This window comes from Lepeophtheirus salmonis, chromosome 13 (assembly GCF_016086655.4).
Source record: "Lepeophtheirus salmonis chromosome 13, UVic_Lsal_1.4, whole genome shotgun sequence".
Lineage (NCBI taxonomy): Eukaryota > Metazoa > Arthropoda > Copepoda > Siphonostomatoida > Caligidae > Lepeophtheirus > Lepeophtheirus salmonis.
In genome coordinates, this window is record NC_052143.2 from 44,902,317 (window position 1) to 44,925,751 (window position 23,435).

At 31.4% G+C, this 23,435-nt stretch overlaps 1 protein-coding gene across 2 annotated transcripts in view; it reads left to right on the plus strand.

Annotated features, from left to right (window-relative positions):
• The window catches only part of LOC121128495 (uncharacterized), a 74,293-nt gene extending 51,747 nt beyond the window's left edge, over positions 1-22,546 (plus strand). Inside the window, exons 2-3 of one of the 2 annotated variants that reach the window (XM_040724080.1) lie at positions 7,997-8,161; positions 22,074-22,546. In XM_040724080.1, coding sequence (XP_040580014.1) covers positions 7,997-8,161; positions 22,074-22,265 — 357 coding nt within the window. In that variant the 3' untranslated portion in view covers positions 22,266-22,546. The remainder of the gene's footprint in view (positions 1-7,996; positions 8,162-22,073) is intronic. The other variant, XM_040724081.2, reaches the window with a different exon arrangement.
• The last annotated feature ends 889 nt before the right edge of the window (positions 22,547-23,435 follow it).

Sequence of the window (23,435 nt, forward strand, 5' to 3'; positions counted from 1 at the left end):
CAAGTATGTATAATATTGTTACAACGTACTAAATAACTCATGGGCTCTTAAAATATGGTGGAATAGTGGATGAATATTAGATGAATTGGCGGTTGCTTTTACGTATCTAGGTATACCCCAAGTATCCCACGTAACCACGTTTAGCATTAGAGGGGTTCCTTGGATGTATTGGGTAGTTTTTAGCAATCCCATCCTACTATTGGGCCGATCCGAAGGCAGAGGGTATTCAACTATATTTTAAGGACCCTAAGCTATTTATCCACCCCCCCCCCCTTCTTACCAATTCTCTCAAAGATCTTCTTTAGAAGATTGGATTGAATTTTAAAAATTGCAAGAAATAGAACAAGGAAATTTATAATTTCATCATGAAGTTTGAACACAAAATACGGGCAATTGAACACAAAATACGGGCAATTTTCCTACATCGTAACTTTCTTCAGGGCAGTTTTTCTAGTACCAAATAGAAATTTTAACGCTAATAATAAAATATTATATAGTTATAATATAATACTATGTAATCGAAAAATCATACTTTGTAAGATTTTAATATTTTTAAATATATATTCGTCATTCATTTGAAAGACTCTGGACAAACAATATGAAAATGATATTCCATGAGTACTTATGAGATAAATAAGTAATTTTTTGTAATTGACGAATTCGGATAACTACAAAGTAATTTTCTGCTTCTTTTTTTATGAAAGTTTAATTGATACATGAAAGGTCACGACGTTACATACACAAAAATAAATCAAGAGTATGATTAAGATCTTTTTTTTTTTTTTTTTCATATCAAAGTGTGAGTTCCATCTGACAAAAAAAATTGCTTTGATTTTAGCATTATTCATGCTTATCCTTTAAGCAGCATTATTTTTTTTATGAATACACAATAAAAATAAGTTAATATATATTTATTGTCACAGTATAATAGGAAATGTTCATAGCCAAAATATATGCATTTGCAAATGAAGTCCTTTTCACAAATAAATATACAGTCTAAAAATTATAATTTATACAAAGAATAATCTTTTTGTTTCTTCATCAATAAGTTTATGTTTACTCTAAAGTATTCAGTTGATAAAATATAATATATACTATATTTCCATCAAATTCGATGCTGAATGAAAAAAATTTATTCCGATCATTCAAATTTATGTAACACGTTTGTAAGTTTTTAAATCTAGGAACATGAGATAGAAACATGCAAACCAAAGTAAAATAAAAGTACTTATTTTGAAATGTCTTGCGTACAAGGTAAATACAAGATATTATTTTGGGATTTGTACGTCCTCAACAAAGATTTTGTTGGCATATAGCAAGCTATACGCAAGTAGAGAGCAAGACAACGTCGACTATGTTCACAACAGACTGTCCAGAGAGCTACTACAAAATTAGGTGGAAAGGTTCTTGTGAGGGTGAAGAGGACACTGCCCCCCCCCTACAGCCTTGATTCCAACCCCCTCGACTACAATTTTTGGGTGAATGTCGAGGAGAAGGCCATAAGTGTCCGTCAAACACCGAGGCTCTCAAAGCAACCTTCACCCAGCACCACTGGTACGCCATTACAGAGAAATACATCTTCGGCCTTCCACCTCCTCCTAAAAGCCATCATTACCTCTAAGGGTGACTACATGAATGATTAAGATAGCTCAGGCAAATATCTATTTATTGTATTTTTGTTGTTGAAATTCTGTCGTTCATAAAAAAAAATTATATATTGTTGAAGTTTAAAGTTGATAGTTTTCATATTTTAATGGACCACTCCGTATATAGGAAACCGGATTGAACATTTACGTGAGCTCATAAAATACATACTGAGGATTTGTTGTAGGGTTATAATGTTAAGTACTCCTTCAACTCTGAATAGATGAGATGATCGACGATGGAGTAACTCAGGCTCATGTTCTCGTTTATTTCCTTCTCCCTTTCCTCCTTGTCACAGCTACTTGTAGCTGACCTAATGAAACGTCATCAAAGCTAAGCTGCTCTCCTCCAAAACATACTTCAAATTCTCGGGGTTATCATTTTGATTTTCATTGTTTTACAAGATGTCAAAATGCCACCAATTAGTATCAATAGCTGGAGAGTAACAAAAATGATTTGTTGTCCTAGGGAGTTATAAGTGTAAATCTTTATTGGACTACAATTGGACTAAGTATATAGTTAGTAGTTTTTTGCATAGAGTTTTAATAATAATAACCACTAGTAGTTATCAATAAACTACATTCCAAATGGTCAGAATACGTTAGCGTTGAGTATTAAAATGTTTGTTGGGTATCAGTAGCGCCTGAACCATAGGGACCAAGGAGGAATTAGCCGGCCCAACTTTTACAAGATTTCTATAGTGATAAAATAAATAAAAACTCCTGTCTCAAAAAAAATTTGATTGTAATATTTTCAAAAAAGCAAAAATCAATGTCCCTGTTAAAAAAAAATTCGTTTAAATTTAATCTCTTTCTAAAATTTTTAACTTTTTAAATTTAAAAAAAATAGTTTTTGCTTCGTATTTTTTTTTTTTTTTTCACTTGGCATTTATAAAAAATTTAAGAAAAATTCTGTCAAAATTTTCAACCAAAAAAAAAAAAATCTTGTGGACATCTCTGATGTTGTCCCCCGTATATAATTTATCCCTCCACTTGAAAATACCGTCGTTGGGTCTTTTTATGGTAATATACTTATTTACTCATATCTGTGAAGTTTTTTCTCTCCTAGAAATTATCCGTTCAACCACAAGTAAAAATAATTCACACTAATTAATGTTTGTAATTTATTAAACTAGTTGTAAGAATTTATAATGTTTTCTACGGTTGCTGTAGCAATGTATGTGTTTTTATTGATATAATTAATCAGAGAAAAGTATTGTGTGTATGAGAGTACCTTTGTATGTAGAAAACTCACATTAATTATATCCTCCCCCTCTTAAAATCCTTGACTTAATGGATTAAAGGACGTACAAAAACAAATCTTAAACGATATTCATTGTTCTTTATTCAAAAAGAAAGTTGTAATCAAAAATAAACTGAAGCTCTTTAATTCATGAAAGTTTTTTACCTAAAATATTTACATGAAAAATCACTTGATATGAATGGGTATAAACACAATGAAGGAATGAAAAATATGTTGGACATTTGATTTCCTTTGTACGTATGCTTCATCTTTAGTACTCAATGTTTTTATACTATACTAAAGGTTTTATTCTTTATAATATATATGTTTGTATGTGGAAGGTGTCCATATTGTAATCCCTTGATCCGCATCCCAGATTTTCTTTAAAAATACTTTTTTCATATATATATGTATATGATGGACATAACATTTTACACGAGAACGCTATTGCCTGTCAAAAAACAAACAAAAAAAGTAGCATATAAATATTTCTTTCTTTCTTATGAAAGCCCTTCATTTTAAGGTATTCAACAAAATGAATAAAACCTTTTTTTTTAGATGAAGAATATATAAATGAACCATTTCGCACAATATGCATAAATTAAGTTATAACAACAAAATTCGGCGCTTTAAGTATCCTTACTTTAAGTGACTATGTAATGGTTATTTTTTAAGATTGATTCAAATAAAAAGACTGAGTGGCAGATCTAATCATTCATAATATATTTCCCTCAATGTAACCTCTGTTGCTATTAATAACGGCCTCGATTTGGGTCTTGAACCACGTGCTTGATCTAAATTCTTGCATTCCAGGATGATGGAGTCGATCAGGGACTTTCTGCTGGTGTGAGCAAATCTATTACTTTTGACTCAATCTAGCCCCCGACAAAATATTCAATGGGATTCAGGTCGTGGGATCTAGGAGGTCAAATATCCTTGCTCACCCAGTCGTAGTGAAGCTCCGGGAGCCAATCTTGAGTACTTATAAGCCCTTCCCCCGTCGATCTCTCTGAAAATATAATAGGAATTAAATCTTCTGGTGTTATTAAGTTAGCCGTTTATAAATATACTTCACCGCAAAATCTATAGCTCCATTTCGTCATCATATATGGCGGAAAAATCTGGAAATCTGAAGCTCGGGATTTCGTTGTTACACACTGTACATATATAATAATATTGTTTGTGACAAATTTGTCTAGAAGATATAAGGGGTCCAAAAGATATATATTTCTAAAGGAAATTTGGTCTACCTATAACTTTCAGATATCATATATTTATATACATAAAGACTGCCAAATAAAAGAAAATTGATATATTTTAATTTTCTAGTCCATAAGTTCGATGGATAAATATTGAATTAGGGTCGAATAACTTTGGCAAAAAAACTTGTCCGAAATTTATTTGTGTGCATGAAGACATTACTTGCTCCTTGTCTACACAAACATAAATATATTTTAAATTAAAAGAATATAATTCATTAACAATTTGATCTTAATTTATCTTCTCAATAATAATTTTCCAATAAATTAAATTTAAATATCTATTTCATATTTGATATACCCAAAATTATAAGTACATAAAACAACAACAAAAATAGCCTCAATATTTAAATACTTTTTCGACAAAAAATGTATGTACTATAACAAAGATGTCGTTTTCATATGCAATTATTTTGTTTGTGACGTGATAGCTTAGAAATTTGATAACCTTATAAAAGAAAATTTTATAATTGCTTTGTTTTATCATTACAATTGAACATTCATGTGTGCTCAATAAAGACGGAGAGTAACCATGAACATTTATTGTGGAGCTATTTTTTGAAGTGCTTATTGGAGTCAAAGTAAAATTAGGGATCGACATCGCAATAATTATTAACAATAACATTGTAGATTTCTTTCATCCTCTCCTTCCTTGTCACAACTGATTGTAGCTGATCTAACAAAACGTCATAACAACTAAGCATCTCTCCTAAAAAAAACATTCCTCAAACTGTACGGGTTACTATGTTGATTTTCGGTTTATTTTGATTTTTAGCATAGCCAAAATACACACAAGATTATTAATACATGGGTTTAACAAAATTTGAAATTCGCGCTCTTTTTGTAATTGCTACCTAGATTTTTGGACAAATGGGAGTGGGGATTGTGTTTATTTCTTCGTCTCATACCTGCTCACAGCTAATTTAATGACACGTAATGACAACTGAGCCATCTAAACCAATCAACAAATTATCAGGATGACCAAATTAATTTTTCGTTTTTTAAAAATAATATACCGGCGTTTCATATTATTTGCATCGCAGAGGTACTTACCCATCCAAAGAAGTAGTTTAATGCAGTATGATGAATCATTCAACTTGTAAAAATGTTCAAAATAAGTGATATAATTTATCCGAGTTCCTCAAGGAGCAATGAAAACTTAATTGACCCTTAGGGAAACTAAACTCTAGAACGCTTACATATTAAGATGAGAAAACTCAAAACGAAATGGAATATAATGTTTGTACTAAAGGTATAATAATAATCCTGTTTGTAGAGTGGGTAGCTGTGTTTTCTTTTCCGCTTTTGTAATATATATAAACTAATTTTTATCTTAAAGTTTTAAAAAAAAGAGTAAATTTTAAATGTACTAATAAAAGTTATCAAACAAAATATTTTAACCTTACTTTTTATTGCAAGAAAGTTATTTTATATACATACATGCATACCTACGCATGTATCTACATAAATGTGAAAGTCAAAATGCATTAACTTTTAAAATTGAAAAAGTTTTTACATACATACACTTTTTGCGATAACAAATTAATTAAAATCATTTTGTTAAAATAGGGATTCAATATTTTTTCACGAATGTGGAGTACTATTGGATTTTTTAAATATCTTGCCACTATACTTAACTTTCATTGACCAGCTAAAAAAATGACAATATTAATGCTAAGTTATGAATTTATTAATTGCTACGTTTCTCGTAAAACCTTTATGTTTAAAACATCGAAATCCCTCAAGACTTTCTTGCTGTAATTAGTAAATCTATATACAATATTATGGTTGTCTTTTTTTCATATACCGAGGGGTATTAAAATATGAACAGTTTGAGTTTTAAACTTTAACAAGATATAATTTATTAATTAACAATAGAATTTCGACAAAATTAATATTTTAATGGATGTGTGCCTGAGGCCTCTTAATTATTAATCTAGCCAGCCTAAGCGGCAATGATAGCTTTCAGGCTGCGGCGGAAGGCCTAGTATCACTGTAAATGTAGTCCTCTGTCATGGCGTCCAAGTGTTAGCGCACAGTAGCTTTGAGGCCCTTGGTGTTTGGCTGACAGACAATACAGGGCGTCCCCTCGAACTGCACCAAAAAGTTGTGGTCAAGGGGGTTATTATCAGGGTTGTAGAGGGGCAGGTCTCAAAAGAGTTCAAAATAACTCAATAGACTAATTTAAAAGAGTCTTGCAACGGAGGGGATGGGTTTCTTTCAAAAGTGGTCTCTCCGCCCTCAAAAGGCTCTTTCAACTCACTCTTTTGATAGCTCTCTAGACAGTTTGTTGTGAAAGCCTGTTATTCGTTATCTCTTGTACGGGCCTTCATGGATTGGAGGCCTGGGCTGTTTTCTTTAACTCCTTTGGGTCCTGTTTGGCCTTTTTGACAGGCCTTTCTTCCTTTTCAACGTTTCCGACTTGCTGACGGCGTAGAAGGTAGTCCTAAAGACGCCCAACAGCAATGGTTTAATTTAAATTCCTCGGTGAATTATTGTTAAATAGTTTTATAAACCCTTTTTACTTTAAGTAGCTAAAATTGATTGTCAGAATACATAAAAAAATCAGAAATTTACAGATTTAATTTGAAACACCATATCGGGGCATATATTAGTCTCTTAAATCAAATACAGCTGAAATTATTGTGCATTTTAAGTCCTCCCATAAATTTGAATACAAAGACCAATAATTGACTCAAATATGCCTTCGAAAAATAGGACTGCACATGTGTATATGAAACTAAAAATTAAAAAAATTGGGATTTTATCTTTTTCCTGATTTTTGTTTTCCTAATACCAACAACTTGACCATTTAAAGTTGACAATTCAGCGGCATTGGTAAATAGGAGACAACAAGACATTATGTAGACAAACCCAGGCCGCACACATCTTCGATGACGCACATGAATCTCCAGTAGCTCGGATGGGAAGTTCGGATATTACACCAAGTGACTACCACCTGTTCTTATCTACATATTGTCAATGTGCATGATGTACAAATTTCTCTTCATTAGAGGCCTGTGAAAATTGGTTCTCCAAGTTTTTTGTTAATAGGCTTCTAAATACAAGAAGGGCATGATGAATTAGGATTCTCATTGTCAACATGTTATCAAACACAACAGGCATACTTGGCTTGAATCGGATGATTGTAACATTTCTTATAAAGTATTAAAATAAAGCAAAAAATACGAAATTACTTTTTCCCCAACCTATAATAAATATCTTTTATATACATATAATAAAATTGGTTAAATTTTATGTTATAGACATTGAGAAAGCATTCTTCTTTTTTTGTTCTTTCTTTTCCCACTCTATTTTTTTATATATATATATATAAATAAAGACACAAAATAATATGATTCTCCCCTGCCTTTACCAACTGAGCTTATTTGGATGGGTAAACGATGATTTGATTAGTTCATTGTCAAAATGATTGCCAAGTTAGAAAGGATAGTTTTATACGAACAAATTTATTTATTTTTTTTCTATTTAAAAAATATGGACTCATTTGTGTGTATGTAAGTCTCAAATGAGATTTTTCTTCATTTCAAATTCTATTTGTAAATATTAAATAAATTATACAGCGTATCCACATATGTTTTTCCATACTATAATTTGATTATATCAATACTCAAACCTTACTTGTCTCGAGGACAGTTTTTTCTTAATACAAATATACATATATATTTGAATAAATAAATTAGCACAATATGTTATAATATATTTACATACATGGATATTAAAAAAATGTAACAAAACATGTCCAACATTGTAACACGTGGGTTAAATAGCTTTTTGTCATACATATATTCAAATTAATCTAAAAAGTAATACATTTTTATTTCTTCTAGGCAACGCTCACTGCCATTTTGCTCCTCGCCTCCTATGGAAACGATGGGCAAAGGCTTAGTTTTGGTGTTGAAGATTTTCTGGGAGTTGGTGCCTCTCTTGGATTAGCGCTGGTTGTACCATTGATCCTGATTGCCTATGTCTTTGGAGGCTCTCTTTTTGTTATGGTAAGTATATCAGGCTGTTCAAATGATTTTTTCTTAGCTTTCGAGCATATATTGATTATAAGATCATTTATAAAATTATAAGACCCCAGTAATCAATGTTCGTTTCCTGTATCTTAACGGAAATATCTTTTTTATAGCTTAGAAAAGTAATAAATAGTTAAATACCATTAAACTAGATGAAAATCGGAAATGACACCTTACTTTCCCCATGCCAATTCCAATTTCAGAAAAGGAACCAAGCTCTTCAAGTCCAATTACTCCTCCTATCACTCGTAAATACATTACACTTCAAGCTGGATGTATTGATTTGATTTAATTATTCAACTTTAATATATACAAAATAGACAATATATACTTTAAATTTATTTGAAGTAATTGAATAAATAAAGATTTTTTATAAAGAAAGTAATTCAATTTTTTTTTCGGGAGTAAGTCAATTTTTTGATTAATTATGTGTGTACAAGGGTTGCTTGAAAAGTCCGTCCAAAGTCTGAGAGATGGCACTACTGTCACGTATCGAAGCTATGTTTAGGTAGTAGCATCTCTTGGAAGAATACATACCAACTTTCAGCCAGATCGGTACATTTCTTTCTCTTCGGAATGCGTTTGAATCAAGAAACGGATTTCGCCTTTTTTGCACATATTCCCCCTAGATAACCCATTGTTGAGATTATTGTTTGGTTTCAGGAGAGTAGTGAATTATCCATGTTTCATCAACAGTGACAAAAAGACGATTAAAGTCCTGCAGATTCTTCTGGAACCGCTACGAATCGTCCTTGAGAAACTTCAAACGATTTCGTTTTTGGTCAAGAGTGACCACATATCCTGCAAATAGCTTCGTCATATACAAATGTTGATGCAAAATATTATGTACCCGTTCATTTGAAATCCCCACAGCACTAGCAATCTCATGCACCTTCACTCTTCTGTCATCCATCACCATATCATGGAGTTTATCAATGATTTATAGAGTAGTAACCTCTCAACAGGGGGGTCCATTGCGTTCAGTGTAACTTGTGCCCTTAGAGTCACTCCCAAGGCTTCTTTTTATTCTCTTGTGTCGTTTGGCTTTTCATAAAGTAATGTTTCATCAAGACACGAATTATTTTCCGTCCATTTTTTTGAATATCCGATTCAAACGAATACCAAACAAAAGGAAATAGACCGATCTGGCGAAAAGTTGGTGTGTGGCCTTCCAAGGGATATTACTAATTAAAAATAACATCAATACACGCCAGTATTGCCCTTTCTCGGGCTTTGCATGGACTTTTCAAACTACCGTCGTACTTAGTGGTGTGTCAATCTTCATTTAAGACTTCCCGTCCAGTTTAGTCTCGGTCCGATCCAGTTCAGTACAACAAATCAGTCCTAATACTGATAAATTTATTTCCTTCATGACGTCACTTAATATATTTCTTCTGTTTTTATCAGGTCTAGTGATGAGAGTCCAAATGACTCATAGCGAGTAGTCCTAAGAATGGATTAGACCAAATAAATATGAACTGACACAACACTTGTTAAGAAAAGTAACTTAATATGTTAATATTTTCTGAGTAAAAAATCATGTTATCTAACTATATTTTTTGAAATAGTAATTTCTAGGAATATAAAACAGCTCTTAATGGATCCTTGTGATTAATATCCCTCGTAACTTTCTGACTACATTTTTAAAACTATTTTCATTAAAATATATATGTTTAATTGTTTAGCAATTCATTGCAAACAATTTGATCATTAAAGACTTGATTATGATACAATTTCATTAGAGCCAATTTTATAACTGTGTGCACTTTTTCTGTATAATAAGAAATAGTCACGTACAACCCCATTTTTATTTTGCATAATATACTGGTCCCTAAAAGTGGTCAAAACATAGACGTTAATAAAATATGAAATATACCTGCCGCTATTCTGAGTATGAAGGACCCCTTCTAATAAAATAATGTAATATACCCCACCCACAGTTTATGCAAGTGCACCCCTTGTCCACAAGGTGGGTCAAACCCCACCGCCACCAATTTCTTTTACGAGAAATTTTTCACAATTGTCTCATTTGCCATGTGATGATTTTCTTACACCCCTTGAGCGCCCAAGCTTTCATGCCTTCTGTGAGAAGGTGGGATAATTGTGAAAGAAATTAATCTTAAGTTGTGTTTTATAGCCCTCCTGATCCTGATGGTCACAGGAGCCACAGATAAGTCGTTGGCGAGGCTATTCAACGACTTTGTGGGATCTTCCTTTATATTCTTCTCCAAATTGAACAAGAAGTTTATATCCCTCCACTTCCTAACATCTTCGAGAGGTCTTTTCCATTATATATGTGTTGTTAGTTATATGATCAATCTTAAAAAACTCCTTTTCAGCTCCTTTATGTATATATATGTAAATTACGTTCAAAAAACAATATAATCTATTATATTACTTCCTGCGTGGTAAGAATGAATCCAGTTCCATTTTTATCTAACTAAATACATGTACATATTTATAGAGGGTATAAACAAAATGTTTGAGATACAATCCTTCATAAATATGTACATAAATAAATATTCAAACAAAAAGTTGTGAATAACAAATAAATTTAAAGTAAAAAATCTTGTTAAAAAACATAACCAAACAACAAAACACAACTCAATTTATTTTAAAATGCCTTTGTTGATATGTTTATTAGATTTCAACGTGTTCATGGATCTCATAATAATAATTTATACTTATAAATTGTATAATATTTTGACCTAGTAAATCATGTTTAATGGAACAATATGTCCACCTTTCTTTCCATTAATAAAAACAAAACAATTTTCATTTAACGACAGGTTTGTTTTTATTTATTATAGTTATTAAAATTGTAGTTTGAAGAATGGAAATATTTTTCACAGTATCTCAATTGTAATGAATTATAGGATTGATATAATAAGTCGGTCAAAAAGTAATTTCATATTTCCCGCCCTTTTTTTTAACTAAGTGTTTCAAGTGTTCTAAAGTATTGAGCTTAAATAGTGATCTCAAACGAAGAAATTTGCCATATTTTACATTTTTACTATCTGACAGGAAAAAACGCGTAAAGAGCAAATAAGTAAATTTGCAATGTATACAGGGCCAATATTATTTCATTTCGTTTTGTACAACAGTGGTTGGAGCGATTTCGTTCTGATAAAAGGGTTTGGATTGATGCACCTTGCACTAGCAAGTATCCCGTCCAAAATGTCGATAAAATCATGGAAAACAACATATTGATAGACCGACCGTCACGAAGGCGTAGTAACATCATCCCGGAGCTGAACATAGATCAAAAAAACATTTTGAACTATTTGCAGAAGGCTGGATACTAAAAGAAACTGGAAATGTAGAGGAATTGTGTTTCAACAAGACAACGCCAGGCTGCACACCTCTTTGATGAAGTCAAATAGATCTGTGAGATTGGATGGGAAGTTCTTACGTATCCACCTTCCAGTGCGGACCAGGCGCCAAGTAACTACCACATGTGTCTGTCTATTGCCAATGTGCTTGGGCGTAAACATTTTGACTTCAATAGAGGCCTGTGAAAATTGGTTGTACGAGTTTTTTGCCAATAGGGGCAAGGGCTTCTTCGAGAAGGGTATTATGAAGAATGGATCCTCGTTAGCAACAAGCTATCAAACAGAACAGGGCATACTTAACTTAAATGGGATGATTGTAACACTTCTTGTAAAGTATTGAATTAAAGTGAAAAATACAGAAATTACTTTTTCTCAACCTAATTTGTAGAGTTGTAAATTTTAAGCACTGCCAATATATATATATTGAGCGACGTAGCTCAATGACGATGCGTTCGGGAGAAATTATTATCTTAAACTCAAATCTATAGGTTTGTGTCCCATTCGCTCGTAGAAAAGAAAATATACTCTATCCATATGGTCTTAAAAGACGATTCCTAGGTCATATGTAATACTAGTACATATAATGTATAATGTTTACTTATACTTAATCAATGCAACTCTATCTAACCAATTTAAGGAAGATTAAAGAAATATTTATTTAAAAAAAAAACATATTCACTCAAACAATTTCAAGAATGTTTGAGAGAAAAGCCGCTTAGCTGTTGTCTTGCTTTATTATGTCATCTACATGCTAAGATGAGAAGAATATTTAGTAAACATACAAGAAAAGTCCTTACCAAATCTAAAATGATTCTTTGAGTAGAACGATTTACACTTCTAAACAAATAATCTTCAGTGTTACTCATAACTTTTGATGGGCACACACGTTTATTGAATTAATAGCTTAGCTCTGCTTATTGAAATATTTTAATATTTTTAAGAGAATGTAATTTTTATGCTTCGCTTTGCTTCACCACAAACCTAAAATGTCCTATAAATGATTAAAAGCTAGTTTTTGGACTTAAAGTTATCTACTTAAATTCTTTTTTTTTGAGACATACAATATATATTTTTGGAATGAATATATTTAAGTTTATCTGCACAATAATTTTGAACATAATTGAATAAAAATTGAATGAGTTATTGATGGTCAAATGAGAAAAACATATACTGTTTGATTATTCTAACTTTATATGGCCATATCTCTAGAACTATTGAATCAATTGATCTCAAGTTTTATGTATTTTTATATAAGGAGTATCGATATTCTCTATAAAATAAGCTAATTCTGACATATGTGGTTAGATTTTTGAAATTTTGGGACATTTTGTAATAGAGCAATGACCCCATAACGAGTTATTCATCAATATCATTATTTTTTAAATTAAAAAAAAATAGTTAAGAGCGTTTCATTAAAAAATATAAAACTTTTCAAAATAACTTTTGGAACTCTTAATTACGAACTTTTAATATTTATAATTTTTATAGTTTGTAAACAGCACGAGACTTATCGAACTATAATCATAACTATAAAGTATTTTTCTTAAGTACGCAATTTATTTTTGATATAGGAGGCTTTAGTGCAAATACTTTCATTAATTCGCTTAGACACATTGTTATCATGTTCCATGATTGCTTCAATATATGTTCTTTTTTACTTATAAGCTTCATTTAATTGTTTTTATATCTCGAAAACACATGTTTCTAGAATCAGGTGTATATGTATACAAAAAATAGATACGCTTAGATGAAAACTCTAAGTTACTCAAAACAAATGGAGCAAGTTTATCTGCTTTCAAAATATATCAATTGTGATATTTGGGGGATCCGACACATCGACTTATCTCAAGTGTACTCTAGAAAATCATAATAAAATAACTTATGTTATGAAAATGTTGGTTTTTTCTTTAAACAAGTGTTTTATTGCCAAAAAGATTATAATTTTTGACCATTGAAGAAATAATTTATTTTTTAATATTATAGTAAATTATTGAATTACTATCACAAATAACTGTCCCAAGATTTTCAACTTATTAAGATAATAGTAATTAAAATCAACATTTACATTAATCAGTGCTTGTCAAGCTGTAGATTAAAAATTCACATTTTTGTATGAAAGAAAGGGGGGAGGGGGGATTCTATATTAGTTCCTTAACGGAGTTGAAGTAAAAAAGTTTTAAAAAACTCCATTTTTTGGTCCATGTTTATAGAATAGGACGATGAAACATTTAGAGAAAAGAAAAATTATAATTTTTATTTTAAGTATTTCTCAGAATAAAACGTCAAAAATAAATGATTATTTTTTTTGTAAAAATGCCAATATTGTTTTTTATTAAAAATTGATTTTATATTTCTAATGAAAAAATAAGCCTCAAAATAAGTTTTTGGTTAATTAGACTAAACACATTAACGACAAAATATTTTTTTTTATGGACCGCAATACAAATATGTATTAGTTCATTATTTTAACTAAAAAATTAATTTTAATTCTTTTGCATATTAGCTGACAATATTTCTTAGTAGTAAAGTAAAATCGTTAGGAAATTGTGTTTTTGTAATTCTAAACTTATATATAAGAAATTGTACTTTTGCAGAAATACAATTAGTTTACTCTTGATTTGAGGCGGCGTACAGAATAAAAAATCATTAAACCCAATGTTCATTTTAAACTTGGTAAAAAAGTATCACTTAATTGGTCCATTATATTAACTAATAATAATAGTACCCGGCATAGTCCAGAGTAACTAGTTGTTGACTAGGCGACATTTTTTGCTTCAATATTATGGAAGATAACTACCCAAAAAATCCTTGGTGTTACTTTCTGTTTTTTCTTGAGTACACTCACACATAAATACTCAATACTTATACCAATTCGAATATGTCTTCAAGAATGACAGAATAATAATAATAGTTGGTAAAAAAAATATGATGTGAGGACTGACGAATAGCTTAGTCTCTAGAGCCTTCACTAACAAAAGCAGTGCTTTCTATATTCTATAAATCAAACACTTGCAAGAGTTTATTCATACCAGCGTTTATATCTTATTCAAATCTTAACATATATAAATTGTAAATGCATTAAGAATTATAACATATATAAACAGAAATAATGTTATATATTTGATGTTAAATCTACATGCCTTCAATATTTCATCTACACGAGTATATTTTAATTTCAAAGATTATAATATGAATATGAAATAGATCAAATTGTCGCCAAAGTATTTTTCTACAAAAAACAACACAAAATATACATTTTTTAACTTTTTTATTGAAAATCAAAACTATGACAAGCATATAGGTATAGAGTAGCCATTCATTCGATATAATCACCGTTGGCATCAATAACAGCCTCAATACGGCCTCTGAACCGGCGGCAGGCTCTTTTGACCATCTCATTGTCCATGTTGCCGAATACCTCCTTGATGGAGTCCATCAGGCTGGTCTTGGTGCTATGGGGATGTCTGTTGGTATGTCTCTCGACATAGCCCCAGACAAAATAGTCCAAAGGATTAAGGTCGGGAGAGTTAGGAGGTTGGTTACGACGTCATAACAGTTCTCGGTTAACCACTGCATGGAGATTTTGGACACATGGCAGGGTGCTGAGTCCTGTTGCCACGCCCAGGGCAGCCCAGATTCCTCACCATGGCCTTCATGGACCTGGTAGGGTCATCCTCAACCATCTATATTAACGCTTGATGCTACATGTTAAACGACTGTGAGATCTAGTTTGACTAAATTGCTATGTTTTAGAACAAAAATACCTTCATTTGGTTCAAAGGTTCCCATATACCGATAAACTTTGAATTGACTCGAGTAATTTTTTTTCCTTCAAATTATTAACTTTTAAGAATTAATTGAAAATCAATAAATTTATTTGTCATTTGGTTTTTTTATACCTTAAAGAAAAGGAAAGTCAATCAATATAAGTGGTTTTCGTGTGAAGCCCGAATGAAAATTGATGTATTTAGTACGAATGCTTTAGAGAAAATATAATCAATAACTAAATATAAGCATTAAGTTTTAATCCATATTATTAATGATGATATTTTTAATATGTATAATGGTCAAAAATATAACATTTCAGCAGACTAAAATCATTATGTTGAACAAGTAATCTCATTATCTCACAAAAAATAAGTGCAATTCAATTTCTAATAGTTTTATGTAACAAATAATTACAATCATTGTATAATTCATTTAACGAGATGCTCTATATTGACCTTATTTTCACCATTTGCAAATATATACAAATATATTTTGTACATTATTTTTTAATGCAAGTCGTTTTTCACCATATGGGTCACTAATGACATCCGACTGCATTTGCTTAAAAGCAACAAATGTATGTAATTGTGTAGCCAGTTTTTTTTTAGAAAAGGTAAAAAAAAAAACACACAAAAATATAGCCTTTATAGAATTAGAAAGCTCAGCATTATAACATCATCTCTCCAAAATGTTATGTTCTTAATATCAAACTAACAAATTCAAAAAAACTTAATGTATCTACATTCAAATATGGGAACTTTATATGAAAGTTATTATATTATATTTACCAGTACTTTAACATTCTAAAATTTAATTTATATAAACTTTTACACAAAATTATATTTAAATATTCTCGACTCAGAGAGTTATAACAGATAAAAGCTAAAATGGGCATTTGGAAGAGCCCAAACCTCCGACTAACATCATTTTTGCTAAAAAATAACATTCATATATATTATATTTTCAAAAGTTTGCAGTTTTGAGCATTTTTTTACCTTCAATGTGACTTAGATATTGACCTTGTTTTATATTAAGATATATATTTAATGTATTTATTATACATAGAAAATGGAAGTCATTTCAGTAGAGTATCTTAATTTTTCACACAATTATGATAAATGATGTATTTTTAACAGTGATCATGATTTCTCATAAATACTGTTCACACATATAATCTTCATAGAAAGTTTTGCCAAAGTTCAGGAGTAACTTATCCATAACTTTGCTTACAATCAAGCAAAGTGTTCAATTTTGTTGATGGAGGAAATAAAAGGATATATCAATTACATTTCTATTTATTTTAATTGCTTGCAAAAGAAAATTAAAATGGTGTTTCTACAAATATACAAATTAAAATATGATTTATGTATTCTATTACATAGGTAATGCAGAGAACTAAATCATACATGTATTTAATTGAATAATCAGTTCTTGTATTACGTTTTCTGACTCTTATATTTGCCTCTTTACTTAGTATAGCCTTAAAAAAATGAACTAATTTTTGACATTGATTTTCATCAGACACTGCGTTGAACATAGGTGACCTTTTTCTGATGCTCAAAGTGGCAAGGAGTTTTTTGTTTTTTTTGTTCCACGTTATCTAAACTCTTATCGTTTCTGTAAAAAAATATATTTTTTAACAAATTATTTCTCACATACTATTAAGACTGAGCATTGAAATGGCTTGCTTGAAAAATGAGACCTCTAGACTTGAAAGTTTAATTAGTAAAATTATCTATCTACTGGGCCGTCAAAAAGTCATGGAACATAATGATCGTTGAACAATTAATTGCACCTAGCAGCTTTAAATGAAATTCTAGAGATTTTTTGAAAATTGGAACTGGTTTATTACTCATTAAAGAACATTATTTATGAATTTGAACACCTTCCGTCTCAATCACATGCTCCATGCGACCCCAGTACGCATTGCACACGTCGATAACGTGGTGCTTCGACATTGATCGCCACTCTTTCTCGAGCAATTGCTTTAGAGACTCAATCACAAGACAATCATTTCAGTTCTCAATGCTAACTTATTGCAAGCTAAAGTATGCCGAGTTTTTGAAAGCTAGTTTAAGTCAAAGCAAAACGAAGACCATTTGGTTAATATTTGTTCAAATACATTGGCTAGAAAACATATTTCCCCCTCCCCCCTCCCTAGGGGTTGTTGAGTATTTAACTAGAGTAATGCTCAATAAATAACTGAGCAGCCTTCATAAATTTGCCTTTTTAGCTTGATTAACAATGTGAATTCTACGAAAGGAACAAAAAGTTACATACACCATGAAAGAAAGGGAAAGAAAACGATAAAGTGACGTCATATAATGTATCATAAAACGTGACGTAGCAAACAGATATAAGTAAGAAAAGGGATAAACTCAAGTTAAAAGACACATTTGGCAACTAAGTTTAAAGTTTTAGCTCAAGTACTGGTTAAAATATTTATCTACTATTTCGATTTTGTTGACTTTTGAGTACGGAAAATTGAAATTCAATTATCTGAAACTTTTGAATAAGAAAGAGAGAAGTAGAGGGGAAAGCTAAACTGGTTGTCATCATTACCTTGAGATCCCAGAAATCCATGGGATTGATAGCACCTCACAGTAACAGTTGTATCTTATACCTTCCGAGATTATTAAAAGCATTCATGTTAATCTCAGGATTTGTGTTCTTTGCCTTCCTTGGGTTTGACTCTGGAGGTATGTTTATCTGTCAATCTCATTGATTTGGTTCTGCTAAAGTACCACTCTAATGACTATCAGCAATTATGATGTCATAACAATTACAAGGTAAGACATAAAAAAACATTTATAATAGTACAATTCATAATGAGAGATGATTGTATACCAGACTCATTCTTTGTCCGTGGATCAAATCCTAATCATAATATACGAACTCACCTTCTCCTCAAGATAATGGGACTTGTGACCACATTACAAGACCTAATTATGAAAAAAAAATAAAAAATCGAAAGAGTCGAGATCCTACCTATTGTTGTGTAAGTCTTTCTTTATTCGGTCCAGTCCAGTAATAGAACAGGTACTATCGGTCCTTAAAACGTGTCCTTAACTACTGGTCTTTGGAATTTTGGATAAAAGTATCGATGGTTTATTAAGATATATAAAATATGTATTAAGATTATACGGGCCGTGCAAAATTATTTACGGATGCTGTAAATATACTTTTTAAGAAGTTTGGTGGCAACCAATCTGATTGTTTCGTATTGTTACTGTTAAAATAAACAAAGATCCTTCCTATGAGAGCGTAACAACTTCCACACGTGAGACCATGTCCAATCAGGAAACAAAGAGGACCGAAATTGCGCCCTCCTCCGAGCGGGAGTGCCTCATAACAACATTAAGGAACAGGTTGGGGCCTCGTTGAAGACAATTTACAACGTTTTCAAGCCCTTGGAGGCTGGGGGGATCTCAAGCATTCCCCTGGGGCTGGCAGGAAGCCCACTGTCTCAACAAAGCCAGTAAAGGCAGTGTTCAAGAGGACTCCCAACAGGTCCATTGCCGACATGGCCAGAAAGATGGGAACGTCGAGATCAACTGTTTCAAGGGCATTGAAAGGGCTGGAAGAAAGTCCCTGAGGCCTACTGAACGCCCTATGCTAACTGAACGTCAGCGAGAAGTCAGACTTGAGCGTGCCAGAAAATCTTGAATGATATCAAGAGCTCATCTGGACGCATCATCATTTTTTCAGATGAGATAACTTTTACGGTCCATCCTGTTTTCAACAGGCAAAATGACCGTGTTGTGAGCTTTGGAGATGTGCAAGATAAGCACCGCTATGTGGCAACAACAAAGCACACTGCTTCGGTGATGATGTTGGGTCTCGTGGCCTCCAACGGGAAGGCCATGAAGCCAAGGTCCTTCCGTGGATCCAATCCATAGTCGGCAACTCTCCTTGTGTTTTTCAATAAGATGGAGCACCCGCCCACGCTTCCAAGAAAGCTCAGGAGTGGCTCAAGGACAACATGAACTTTTGCTCCAAGGACTACTGGCCCCCTCAGATCCCAGATCTGATACACTAGACTTCTCTATCTAGGCGCACGTGGAGACCAAGGCCTGCAAAAAACAACACAAGAACATAAATGCTTTAAAGGCTGCTGTCAACAAGGCCTGGGCCTCCATGGACGCCGATTACATCCAGCAAGTCTGTGGCAGCTTCAGACGTCGCCTGACCAGTGTCATTGAGTCAAATGGTGGCTACATTGATTAAATTTGATCACAAACTGTTTTATTATTCGAAAAATGTATGAATAATTGCTTCTCAAGTCATTCGAAATGTCATTATTGTCCGCGATATGTTCTGAACAAAAATCGGTAAATAATTCTGCACGGTCCAGTAGACATATCTTGCAAAAATATAATTTTTTTCATTATATTGTTGCTTAGTTATTTAATTTATTCTATAACATAACGGGGTAATTAAAAAAGTAAAAAAAAAAAAAAAACATTCGTTGACGTCACGGGGATTGATTTTACCTTCTTTAAGGACCGACAAGTGGTAAACCCATTTCAACAAATTAAGAAGGTGTAATCGAGAAAGAACTCGACATTTTATCAAATTTATCCAACAATGGTCGTTAATTCGTACTTTTATCTTTTTGTATTAAAAAAATAAAAAAAGTTGTGATTTTTAGTCCGGTTTTCCCTAGTATTGTATTTTCTTTTACCCTTGCCAGATATTGGCAAGGGTACAGGGATTGTACTATGTATATTAAGTTAAACTGTTTGTTTTTTGTCAAAATTAAAAATAAAGGAATGCCTGTTCGGATTTAAATTAAAAATAACATAAAAACGACCGACAAGTGGGACTCGACTGGATTAGACCGCAGTCTTTGATCCTAAATGAGGACCGACACAAACCCCCTTAGCCAAAATATATGTATTAATTTATGCTGCCTTTGTTATTTTATTTTTCTTATTCAAAAGGTTGCGAGCATTTTATTTGAATTTTCCATATTGAAACCTCAATAAGATCCACAATATCAAGATATAAATATAAACCCTAACGTATGAGCAAGATTATAAATGTAACATGTATTCGTCTTAAAAAAAGTCTGTTTCTTTTAATATACCCAAATATTTTATATTTTTAAATATCTAAATATAAGAGTATATAATTATACTCTCAATTCAAAACTAATATCATAATTTACAAATGACATGATATAAATAATAATTATAATTATCAAATAAACGTGAACAGCATATTTTATGTATATTGTATTTAGGTGAATGCATAAACTTTTTCATCGCAAAGATTACAAAAAACGGGATGGTATTTATATTATTTCATTTGCTCTTTTTACCTTCCCGCATTCTTTAATTAATGAATTAAAAATGCATTCTTGATGAGCTACGAAGCTAAAATAAAATGTTCTTTTTAAAGTAAGGCACAAAGTTTTGTTGCTATTACACTCCTAGAGTGTGGTATATACATTGTACATACATTTATGCAACATGTCTCTATTAATTAATGCATGATTTTATTATATAGCAATGATCTATTTGTTGGCTCACATATACAATATTGTAAATATAAAACCATAGGCCTTTGAACTTGTTTGCTTATAACTTCTACAGTTTATGCTAGTTTGTTCATATATTTTAAACTTAAATTGCCCCCCAAAAAAAACCATATACATAATTGAATAAATATTTTTAATTTTACATATGTGCCCCATCAACATAAAAGTAAGCTAGAATTATTCTTTTCAAAATTGAGTCTGGATTATTTTTGTATTCTCCGAGGAATTATTGTAATTCATCTTCATTGTACTTAAAGGAAAAAAAAAAAATCATTGTCACAATTAAAGAACTAGAAATGGATGGATTATTCACATTTAAAAGGTCATATCGGGATCAAATTAAATCTCATAAATTACACTACAGTGTGTCCCTGCGAATCGTGAACAAATGTCAACTTTCTCAAGATTCTCAAAAAGTATGTACAAGGAGTAAGATAATGAGAATACCTAATTAAACTATTAAATCTTGCTCATGGTCTCGATCCTGGGCTTGAAGGCATTGCAGGTCTTCTTTACGTATTCATCCGACATGTACTTCTTTTGACCACGCTAGCACTTAGGAAATCCACATTCACTTGGAAGGTTCTCTTGATGGCACCCCAGATTCCGTAGGAAAAATAGTTGTAGTCTGCTAAGAGTGGAGGCCACTCTGAGCCAGGTTTTAATTTGCAAAAATTTTTCATACCAATTCTGATTTTTTTTGGCCTCGTGGCCGGTTGAAGTATTACTGGAGGACATAATTTCCCATGGGGTAGTTGGTCTTCAACCAAAAAAAAGTTAAAATCAGTGGACCATACGGGAGATCTTTTAAAAAACTCCTGTTCTCGTCAACAAGCCGTGGATAGTATTTCCTTTGGCCTCTATCTCAGTTGCTCTTGGTCTGACGAATAAATTTGTTTCACACAAGAATTATTTTTTTTATCGTATTATCAGTTGATATTACGGGAAATACAGCAAAAATTTTATTCAGTCAATCAAACCTTTCCCAATTTCCATTTACAATTCACTGGGACACCCTGTTATGCCAGCAAAACCTGGACATCTCAATTTATTTTAGAAAATCGAAAACATGGCCCATAATTGACTTAAATATGTCCATGAATTAATGGGTTGTATATAATTGTATAAATGATATAAAATTCGTGGACTTTTTTTTATCTTTGTTAAAGAATGATTTTCTGTTAACGCACAGCATAATTTTAATGTACAAAATGTCATCTTTCTTTTCTTTTCTTTTCTTTTAAAGGAGGCGTTATTGAGCATGGTGGGAGGTGCTTTGCTAATTGGAGTTGGAATTATTACATTCGATTCATACGATCATCCAGAATACGGCTCCCCTGCTGGAAAAGCACTTGGCGGACTCTCCATTTGTACTGGAGGACTCTTTATGATTAACTTTCTATTTGTTTTAAAAACGATTCGTGATCATAGCTCCTGAAGAACAATACGTAGCAATTTATCGACTCTACATATTATATTATTTAATATCAATGTTACTTGAGTAAATTTATATATCCTTGTTCATTTATACGTATATATACATATATCAAACTATATATCAATAAATTCATCCGTTGTCCAAATCAATTTGTAATCTCTTTGTATCCTACCAAAATAATTAATTATTATCATTACTCAAAAATTTTATTTCTATTTTGCTAATAAAATAATTATAATCCATTAATAGATGTTTGTTTAGAATAAAATAATTTTCATTTACTGAATTGTTTTGAATCCATTGACATAAACCTAAATTATGTACGAGTATACAAAAAGTAGAAAAAAGTAAATAGAACAAAAGTTCCCATTAGATGAAATGTCAGGAACATTCACATTAAACATTTCCATGAATATAAGTATTTTTTGAGTCACTGTAAATTTGAAAACTGTGCAAAAAAAACTGCATATGACTATAAAATAAAATAGTTTTGGTTGAGACTAATGCAAAAAAAAATGTTTTTTTACTTTGTTATATAACTAAATTCATCTTCTAAATTCCACAAGTAGGATCCATTGGTGAAAATTATCTTATACCATAATAAAATTGCTGATTTTAGTAGCCCTAAAAGTAGATGGTCTTGAGCATAAAAGAAGGGTTTTACTTATAACAGGGGTTCCTAATAGGGTGAAATGACTTTCAAGGCTTAATTTTGAAGGTGTAAATCTAAGATGAAAGTGGGTTTCTCCTTAAATTCTCCTTAAAATGTCAGTTGCAAGAAGTTATTTTTCAAACAGTCAGAGTGAGGTTGAAACCCCCTGTTTTTAAGGATCCTTATCGTAGCATAGAGAACAAAAATAAACTTATTTTTCCTGCGTTAGATGTCGCAGGGGTATTTCTTATTAATAATGTATTTATTGAAATTTAAAGGAGAAAAGTCCTTTGATAGCTTTTGAGTACAAACATTATTTTAAAATAAACATACACTTTTATCAGTGATTTTACAAAATATTTAAGTTTACATATTTTCAAACTTTAAACCTGCAATTCTACATTGGAAAGCAAATTTATAAATAGTTTTAATAATAAAAAAATGACTTAAACTTGTGTAAATCCTTTATTATGTATTGAAAACTGCATTGAAAAGTGGTTACTGAAGAATTTGATGCG